This window comes from Ctenopharyngodon idella, chromosome 20 (assembly GCF_019924925.1).
Source record: "Ctenopharyngodon idella isolate HZGC_01 chromosome 20, HZGC01, whole genome shotgun sequence".
Lineage (NCBI taxonomy): Eukaryota > Metazoa > Chordata > Actinopteri > Cypriniformes > Xenocyprididae > Ctenopharyngodon > Ctenopharyngodon idella.
In genome coordinates, this window is record NC_067239.1 from 6324825 (window position 1) to 6335489 (window position 10665).

A 10665-nucleotide genomic window follows, 5' to 3' on the forward strand; every position below is an offset into this window, starting at 1 on the left:
AAATGCACAGGAGCTAAGGAATAATGAACGGAATAATGAATCAATCAAGGGAACAAACAGGCACACACTAGGGCCACATCCACACGAAGCTAGAGCTTTTCCTATCTGATCTTTTTTTTTTCCTTGTCTCAAGAAATATCTGCGAACTGATGAAACCACTGAAACCGACTCAAATCGATGTAGTAAGCATGCCAGATCAGTATGTGGCACTGTAATTTTGCCACAGAGATTCTCCTCTTTGGAGAATAAGACTTGGAGCATGCGCATGTTGCTGTTACGTGATGTTGCGGTATCTGACTAGGGTTGAGACGTGGGGTGATCGTTTCACAAAATATACGGATTGGCTGTACACACGAAAACACAAGGGTGTCTTTATCAGATTTATCCACTCTGGGACCCGGTTTCAAAATATAGCAGTTTCAGGCTCCCAAAACGTCGGATCCGTCTGGACAAATCGCCTATATGATACAAAATTTTTACGGATACATCTAAATGCATCTCCGTGTGGACGGGCTCTAGGAAACAGGGTGACAATGAAACAAAATCAAATAGAACATAACTGTTACAGTATGGCCTCTCCCGAAAAGGCGTGTCCTCGCACCGTAAATGGTTCAACTGAGGAGGGAAGGCTGGGGCTCTGGAGGAGGACGAGGAACTGGAGAGGGGTAAGACAAGTCCAAAGTCCAACACGTAAGTCTATGGGGGAGTGGAGGGTGGGAGGAGCCAAGGGGGAGTGGAGGATGGGAGGAGCCAAGGGGAAGCCAGGACCAGGAGGAGCCAGATGTTGGTCCAGAGACCAGCCAAGACAAAGCCCCAGGGCGGAGTCGAGGGAGGAAGGAGCCACGGTGAAAGGCTTGTTCAACTTCATGCAGTGCTGCGCAGACCAATCGGCAGCTGACTTGAAGCAGTGCATGGAAGTTAGAAATTGTCCGACTTGAGACAGCACCGACACCACATCACTGTGATGTATGTGACGTATGGCATCAAAGTACCACGAGAGCGATTCGAGAGCAAATGGCTGACTAGGCTGGTGCAGCTTCTGCAGAGCGGCTGCACAAGCTCTGATGACGACACAGCTGTTTCACGATTGGCCGGATTCATCAGATGACAATGATAACGTCTGTTTTCCTGTTTCCTGTTTCCTGTTTTTCCTAATGCTCACAAATCTGTATTTTTGTAACAGTAAAAGCTCTTTTCATGTAGTCGCAATGTTATACTGTGTCTATCAAAATAAAACTGATAAATTTTGACCCCACTTCTTTGGTATTTAAATAGTATAGGCTTATGTTGAACTTTATTCTTGTACAAACAGACGCTGTAAGCAGTACATAAAGTATTGAATGAAAATGTCGTTGAAACATCTGTGTTTGACAAATATTGCATTTATTTCACTTCAGCTGTGATAAAGTATGCAAACGCAGTGTGAGCGTCACTATGGGAAGCAGAAAGTGTCTGACTTTACATCTTTGTTTTCAGCTCCTCCCCGACTGCAAGCGGCAACTCTCGCCGATCTGTTACATCCAGCCGCAGCCGATGTCGAATGCACCTGTTGACTTGGCAGACGACACCCTGGGGACAGCCGATGGAGATGTAGCCACTGGAGATGGAGACCCAGGTGGAGCAGACGAGCCCCTACGACGTCACTGGCACTGGAGACCGAGGGCCAAGCGTCCGAGTTGGAACCAGGGAACCAGAGGACTGAGGTGCAGCCAGTGGAACTGAGGACAAAGGCGAAGCCGCAGGGAAGATAGAGCCAGGTGGATCCGAAGGTGCAGGCAGGATGACATCTGACCAAGGTGGAGCCGGTGGGACGAGGGAGCCTGGTGGAGTCCTAAGGATGAGGGTTTCTGGTGGAGCAGAGGGAGGGAGGAGCCAAAGTGGAGTCGACAGGCCATGGTGGAATGATAGGTTCAGAAGCTGGAGGCGGAGCCAGGGGATCCTCTTTACTGGGCGAAACTGATGAATTGAGGCTCTGATCCAGATCCTCACATGATGGTGTTGGAGATGCAGAAGGGATGAATGGAACCAGCGGAGGCGGGCTGAGAAACTGGCTGTTAGAGGAGGCAGGAGAGGGAAGTTGGAAGGGATCACAGGAGATTCAAGGCTGGGCGGAACCAGCAGGAACACAGGAGATTCAGGGCTGGCCGGAACCAGCGGGTTTTGGAGAAACAGATAATTTTCCTCCTCAAATGCCTTCAGCAAATCCTCCAAATAATTTCCAGAGGTGAGGTTGTGGCCGGGGCTTTCCTCCCAGCCCTCGAACTACAATAACACTCCCTCGGCATTGCACGATGTTGCCGGCTAACACACCTGGTCAGATACTTTGAGGGGCTCATGACGGGGCGATGACTGCTTCTGTCCTCTTCTCAGGTTCGGGCTTGTCACTCACAGCAGGCTAGTCTCCCTTGTCTGCGGTGGGCACTTGTAACCCCATCCTGCTGTTCGTTGGTGGCGGATGGCTGATCTCTGGATGTGGAATGGGGCTGGTGTGGTCCTTTGCCAGGCCGATGGTAAACGGGGAGTTATTTACCAGCGCCCACTCCACAAATGCAGCACAGTTATCTCTGGGACCGTCTGCTGGAAGATGTGCCTTGGACTGCTCGCTCTGTGTATTTTACCACACTAGCACCCTAGATGTATGAAGTCCCATGTATGTTCTTCCAGCGGACGGTCATCCTGCTCCAGGCAGAGTTACTGCACTGCGGGAAACAAAAACAAGGGAAAAAAGAAACAAAAGGGAAAAAATGACGCAAAAATGAATTACTGTTTGGTCCTGTCTTCTCTCACGGGTGGTAGTATTAAGCGCACAAAGACGAGTAATTCACAGAAACAGTCTTTAATTCAAAACTCACGGTACAGGCAGGAAAAACTCAGGGAATCACAGGAGAAACAAATCACTATGCCTTAACGAGACAAGACAAAGAACTGAACAGAACAGGGAGTATAAATGCACAGGAGCTAACGAGATAATTAATGAGACAACAGGTGAATGGAATAATGAATCGATCAAGAAAACAAACATGCACACAGTAGGAAACAGGGCGACAATGAGAAGTAAATCAAACAGAACATAACCGTTATACCTACAGAGGTAATATAATATTTTAAGAGTGAATCACATTACCATCAGTTTCAAGCAGGGGCAGTTGGTGCTTTTCAAAGGTGGGTATAAAGTCTAAAGGTGGCATAAAATATGTTTGCATTATTTTAAACATGTAATTATTGCAGGTTTGCATAAAATTTGGTGTTTGTATTTTCTTGTACATTTTTATTCATTTTGAGAAATACTGAATCTGTTTTTGTCTGAGTGAAATGAGTAAAGATGTTGCAGAAAACAGCATCTGTCTGCCGCCTACATTTAAACAGCATAAACATACATTTTACTATGAATGTAATTTAAAAGAAACATTTCACAAACTCATACACATTTCTTTCTCAATTTTTTTTCTCATTTTAAAATGAAATACAAGTATTAACCCATTAACTACTTAAAAAACAAAAGTTGTCACTACACTATTATATTAATCTTTTGGCTTGTTTTATTTAAAACAAGCCAAAAGATTAACATAATAGTGTAGTGGTTATAACTTGGCAATATTAAGGTGTCACAGGTGGCTGTGCAAGGAAGCGCAGAACGAAGGAGAATGCAATTCACATACCTGCAAACTCCAAAGTGGTGAAAAAGGTGACATGTTTACAAAGTAAATAGCAGTAGGGGGGTCTGGGGGCATCCTTCCCCATTAGAAAATTTTCGTGATTTTAACATGTAAACTAAGCATTCTGGTGCAAGAAAATAAATGGAAAAAACAACATTTGCTTCAAGTAAAAAAACAAAAAACATTTATTGACACTAGGGCTGGGCATTGACACAAATTTCACAAATGGATTCTATTTTGATTCAGAAGCTTGCGATTTGATTTCAATTTGATCACCTTCAATTCAATAATGATTAATTTGGGGCCTATCAGGTACAGTAGATGGCAAATTTCCTCAAAGAAAAAATATCTCTCAACTACTGCTGTAAACTATACAGGGAACCACAGCTGGTACATCATTATAATATTAAAGGTTAAAATTAACTGATTTGTACTTACATATAAATTACACATAAAGAAGTTTTTATACTAACGTTATAATAAATTTTTAAAGACATAATTATGTTTCTACTCGTTTTTAATACTATGTTTCTATTCGTTTTTAATATCGGCCTAAACATTTAAGTGGTGACCATCATAAAACGGTTTTATACATTCAGTATTGATGCGCGTTAAGTACATGAGTATGCAATGGCCTATAGTCACAGTGGATATATATAAAAATGCTCCTCTCCAAGTTCATGTTTGTAGCTGACTAACAAGTTTTTTTGACATGGAACGGCTTTTCTGAGGTAAATGTTATGGTAAACGTGACATTTTTACAAGCTATTTTATTGGCGCTTTTCCGCGGTTGAAACAATGATTGATCGATTAACGTTACATATAACATGATACGGATTTCAGTAAGTTGTACTGTATCTTTCAACATACCTTCGGTAATCATTCATCCTACATTCATTTATGTTTATTTCGTGTTGTAAAGCGGAAGAGATGATCCGTTCACGTGCGCTCTGCCTCTGTTTGAACTGTCAGTCACACCACTGAGCGCCAAAAAAATCACGACAGCTCGAGAGACGTCTATGGTCTCACTCCAGTCTATGGGAAAGTAGCCTATTTTCGATATATTGTGCCTGCAAACTCACCCTGACACCCCCCACCCCTGAAAAAAAAACTCTTCGGATCTACACGATTCACATAAATGATATATTTTGATTCAAAACGGCGAATTTCGCCGAAAAGCGACTAGTTTGCAGGTATGAATTCAAATATATTTTAATCCAGAAAACAGATATAAAACACCTCAACATTGACAGAGACAGGACAAAGGAACTTAGAAAACCTAGGCCTATAAATACTAAAGTAAACAAGGAACTAATAGGCTAATTAATTGGACGACAGGTGAACGGAATGACTAATCAATACAACACTTGCCCAGAGTTCAGTATTCCACACACTTGTCTTTACACAATAAAATTAAAACTTAAAACATGACTACATATTGATTTTAAAGTAGTTATTTCAGTATAAAAAAAACCCTCAGTAGAAATCTTGGACCCTTTCCCTCCCAGTAGCGATGCCATGACTGTATGTACTCACGCGACATCAAAACATTAGACTCATGCAAGGTATATGACTTGATCTTTAATAAAGGTTCATTTTCGTTAATAGCTTTTTTCTCTTTTAATCACACTGGATGTTCTAAGGTGGAAAAAAAATAAAGCATTTTGAAGGATGATATTCTAAATTCAAACACCTTGAAAACGTAATAGTTAAAATCAAGCATTTTCCAAACTCCGCATGAACCCTGAACTAAACACTGACACATTTAAGTCTCGTAAGGTATAATACTGTAGTATTATATTCATGTTACACACAAAATGGTAAAAAATTACATTTACATTTTCTCTTTAAAAAACAAACAATGACATGACAAATATAAAGCATTAACAGTATATTAAATAAATACTGAAAATTCAGTGTGAGGTATGTGTCTCTGTATTGATGGAGGACAAGTCCATCAAATGCTTCATTACACTAATAATGATAAAACATACATACTGTACAGTCAATTAAAAACACATGTAGAAACGTTCAGTGTAATTATGTTAGCGTAGTTGCATTTTAAAACAAATTCATTATTGGTCAGAGGCTGAAGAATTGGTTTATCTCATCATTAGCACCATGATCAGTATATTGTTTCACTGGCCCAGGATCAGTGCATTAAGGCAGTCAAAGTCACAAGTTAACATGGAGATACATGAAATCTATTACAGAGCCTGATTACGTCCCTGTGGTAAGTGCTTTAAAGACTAGAGACTAGTGTTTAAACCACAATTATATGACTATACTCATGGTTATTAAGTGCTTGTAACAAGAGCAGGGATGTGAACTGCGTTGGGTACTAAAGAAGGCTGACAGTCCAGCTCATTGGTCACCTGTACTTGAGTACTGTTGGTCTCGGGCTGGTTGGTCGTCGGGTCTTCATCTTCATCATTTTTCTGCTCTTCAAACAGGTGCTCTGCCTCTTCAGAGAGCTGTGAATCTTCATCTCTCTCCTCCTTCTGTTAAAAAACAACAAAATATTACAATATGACAATTCTGATATTAGTCTTTTACATTAAGTGAATATAAATGACTGCCGTACCTCCCTCCTCGACCTGCTGTATTCATCTATGGCATACTGGTATTTAGCTGAGGTGATGCCAAAAAGTGATGCCATTCGCTCACCCAGGTAGTCACAAGCTGTAAGATGGTTATAGAATAAATATATGTACAAATGACACTACCTAAATGTGCCATAACAAACTGTGAGAAATAAGCGCTTGAACATGTTTTGCTTTAATTGTTGTGTATGTGTTCACCATACAGTGTAATTTTCCCAATTTTCTGCCTTTTCAAAATGCTACATTGTAAGAAGCTTAAAAAGTGCATCTCTGTACAGCTGAAGGATTTTTAAAACGGTTAAAGAAAATCTTATGATGTGGTGCTTTACTAAACATGAACTAGATAGCATACAAAAGTAATCTTGAACATGTTTCAGTGTTTTGCATATTTGAATAAAACATCAAAACCACCATGTCATAATCATTTAAAATCATCCACAATGGCCCAAGGAAGATTTCATTGCTAATCACTCAGACACAAATATTAAGCCAGAAAACCATTTTAATCCCCAGGCATGATTACTTATGCACATTTCAGTCATTATGCATATACATAGAATATGAATATGATTTGTAACAGTTTTATTTCCAAAAAAAGAAGCTAAGACTGTTGTTAATTTTGTAGAAGCTGGTGTGATGTTAAAGAGGCCCTATTATGCCCTTTTACAAAGTCTTGATTTTGGTTTTGGGGTCTACTAGAATAGGTTTTTATGCTTGAATGTTAAAAAACACATTATTTTCCACATATTTTACATTGTTGCAGCACCTCTTCTCTTGTCTCTATGAATCCCCTCTTTCCAAAAAGCCAAAAGTGCTTGGATCAGTCGGCCGGACCAGTGTGTTGTGATTGGTCAACCACTTTGAGCATGTTTTGGAAATGTCATGCCCCTTACCATAACCATAATGTTTCAACACACTACTAGCACAACTCAACCAGGCCTCGCCTCTTTATTTGCATATGCCATGGGAAGGAATTATTTAAATAAGGAATATTGTGACTTTTCCAGAGGAAAACTCAAGACTACAATCAAGGCATTTAAGGGAGTTCAGAAACAGTGTGTGCTGATATAAAGAATAATCCCCTTTGGAGTGGAACTTATTCTTTGTAACTTCGCAGACTTTGCAGCAACATTACACACTAAAGAAAGTTGAAAACATAAAAAAGCATAATAGGTCCTCTTTAAAGGATTAGTTCACTTCAGAATTAAAATTTCCTGATAATTTACTCACCCCCATGTCATCCAAGATGGTCATGTCTTTCTTTCTTCAGTTGAAAAAAAAAATTAAGGTTCTCCATATAGTGGACTTCACTGGGGTTCAAAGGGTTGAAGGTCCAAATGTCAGTTTCAATGCAGCTTCAAGGGCTCTACACGATCCCAGACGAGGAATCAGGGTCTTATCTAGCAAAACTATCGGTCATTTACTAAAAAAAAAAAAAAAATGATATACTTTTTAACCACAAATGCTCATTTTGCACTGCTTTGCGATGCGCCACGCATAACGTAATCGCGTTGGAAAGGTCATGACGTAGGCGGAAGTACTGGAAGTGTTTGCAAAGCAAAACGTGCAAAGCTAAGTCAAACGGCCTTTACAAAAAATAGGTAAAACAACGATGTTGGATGATTGTGAAGTTGGAGGAGAAAATGAGATGAAGTTTTTTACCCTACCGTGGTACTTCCACCTACGTCACGCATGACCTTTCCAACGTGATTACGTAATGCGTGGCACAACGCAGAGCTAGTGCAAGACGAGCATTTGTGGTTAAAAAGTATATGTGTATATATATATATATATATATTTTTTTTTTTTTTAATGGCCGATCACTCGATGAGACTCTTATTCCTCGTCTGGGATCATGTAGAGCCCTTTGAAGATGCACTGAAACTGCAATTTAGACCTTCAACCCGTTGAACCCCAGTGAAGTCCACTATATGGAAAAAAATCCTGGAATGTTTTCCTCAAAAACCTTAATTTCTTTTCGAATGAAGAAAGAAAGACGTAAACATCTTGGATGACATGGGGGTGAGTAAATTATCAGGAAATTTTAATTCTGAAGTGAACTAATCCTTTAATGTGCATGTGTTTGTTTAATTGATGACTTTTTTGTGTGACAAATCTGTAACATAAATAAAATATTTCTGTGAAGAAGGCAAACATGATAGATATAGGCTATCACATGCAAAAAGAATATTTCAGGAAATATATTTATAATCTGGAACATTTTACAAAATCACAGAGTTTAGATTACATCTGTTTAAAAAAGCCATTCTTCTGTTTCATCACAAACTTACCAGATATAGTGGATGTAGCTGCTCTCCACATTTGAAACCAGACATATGGGCCCCAAGTCAGCTTGGACTTTAAAACAAAGATAAAAAAATACAGTTATATTTATGTACTGTTACCTTCACACTGTCTTATTCTTGTGTTTTAATTTTCTTATTTTACATTTCTGGATAGTGCACCCAACAATGTACTTCACAACCCTCATGTTGTCTCAAACCAACTCTACTGTGGAACACAAAAGAAGATCTTCTTTTGCATTTAACACAAGTCATACAGGTTTGGAATGACATGAGGGTGAGTAAATGATGACAGAATGGGTGAACTATCCCTTTAAGAGGATTTGTTCAAACACACATACTGTGTCTACGGAAGACAGAAGCTCTTTCTTTGCGTTCTGTTTTTTGTCTTCCTCCTCCTCATCTGTGCTGTATTCTTCCATGGTCTCCCCACTGGAGAAATGAATAATGCGGCGTGGGGTCTTCTCTTTTCTGTCTAGATCACCAAGCTCCACACACTCATATTCTTTCTCTTTTGCAGAGATCTGTCCACAGTCACACATCATCTGTATTAGGGTTAAGCTGATTATGTACAATATGATGGGCTTTTAAACTGGAATGAGGGCAGAAAATGACCCTAGTGCCATTACAAAAAGAAATTATAACAATAGTACAAACAATAGTAACAAAACAATAGGAAACAAAACAATAGTAGTACCACGGCGTTGTTGTGTTTATTTAAATATCAAATTAACGTTAAATGTATATGGGTCTGCTTAAAAAAAGAGAAACAAATATAGCTTTGCTTCAAAACTTTCAGACGTTCTCATTACTTTGTTATACGATAGTTAATAGCTAATACCATGTTATCACTTTTTTTTCTTTTTTTTTTAAAATCTGTATTAATGTGGTAACTTTTGGTGGAAAAGTCATACTGTATAAACTGGCTTTAGTTTCTATGTAAATAAGCATAAGCGCTACTCAGTTTAATATGCTTGTTTTTGTACCTTTATAATGATAGAAAAAAAGACCGGGACCATGATTTAATTTCTGGCACAATGGGAATGCTTCAGTTGAATCATATGTGATAAAAGTACAATAAAACTGAGCAGACTTTTATTAAATTAATTGGGATTTAGAGTAAATGAAATGATTTATCCGAGTCATACAGTCATGTAACGTTACGCATTATTTAAAATGGTCAAATATATAATTTACCTTGTCAGGTTCCATATCATGTGTCACAGTTATACTGACGCTGGAAACATAAAGGGATATTTCTGCCATCGCTATTGTGTACAAACTCCGCTTTCCAGTGCAGTAACATCAACCTGACCGGGCGCGACCCAAGACACCCCGCACTTCACAGCAGTACCAGGCCAGCAGTCTCCGGGCGGAGCCAATGATACATGATTAAATTTGCGCCACCTACAGTTTTGGAGCGCAATTTATTTATTATAAATTATAAATAATTTATTATTTATTTTGGCTTACATTCGTTTGCCTTATTAATAATAAACAATCATTATCATTGTAAAACACACCTACAATAAATCCCAGCAGCATACACTGAAACAGAGGGAATATATATATATATATATATATATATATATATATATATATATATATATATATATATATATATATATATATTAAATTGAATCTAATTAACTATAATTTTCTGTTATATATTTCGTAATCTATAATATACATATATAATAGATTACGAAATATATAAAAGAAAATTATAGTTAATTAGATTCAATTTAAGGGGGTTATTAAATATGAATTTCAAGTAATTTAGAGTTTTAAGGCATTGCTTTTTCCAGCTGCTTTAAGGATTAAAATAATGTTTTCAAATCATTTTTAAATGCCACAAAACTTGGACCAACTTTAACAAATCTACATTTGTGTAATTAAAACATACATAAAATCCAAATGTTGTCCCCAAATATGTACGTCCCAAAAAAGACATACATATAACCAAAAAAAAAAAAAAAACCTCTTTATTAAACCGCTTCATTAAATTTAAAATGTGCCGTATTTACATCTAAAATATTTAACTGAGATAATATAATTCCTTTCTTGTTTGTGGTGATGCAAACAGTACTTAAAGACACAAAG

At 38.3% G+C, this 10665-nt stretch overlaps 1 protein-coding gene across 1 annotated transcript; it reads right to left on the reverse strand.

Moving 5' to 3' along the window:
* Positions 1-5217: 5217 nt before the first annotated feature.
* Positions 5218-9939, reverse strand: zgc:153383 (uncharacterized protein LOC751751 homolog). The gene is made up of 5 exons (XM_051876445.1): positions 9760-9939; positions 8904-9086; positions 8551-8617; positions 6241-6338; positions 5218-6157 (listed from the first exon to the last, which is right to left on the reverse strand). The coding sequence occupies exons 1-5, from the start codon at positions 9826-9828 to the stop codon at positions 5954-5956; spliced, it is 621 nt and encodes a 206-aa protein (XP_051732405.1). The 5' UTR covers positions 9829-9939; the 3' UTR covers positions 5218-5953.
* Positions 9940-10665: the final 726 nt, after the last annotated feature.

Coding starts and splice junctions, on each gene's coding strand:
- zgc:153383 (XM_051876445.1), bottom strand. CDS start 9,828: ATGGCAGAAATATCCCTTTATGTTTCCAGCGTCAGTATAACTGTGACA. Junction 9,087..9,759: donor ATGATATGGAACCTGACAAG/GTAAATTATATA, acceptor GACTGTGGACAG/ATCTCTGCAAAAGAGAAAGA. Junction 6,339..8,550: donor AGCTACATCCACTATATCTG/GTAAGTTTGTGA, acceptor ACCATCTTACAG/CTTGTGACTACCTGGGTGAG.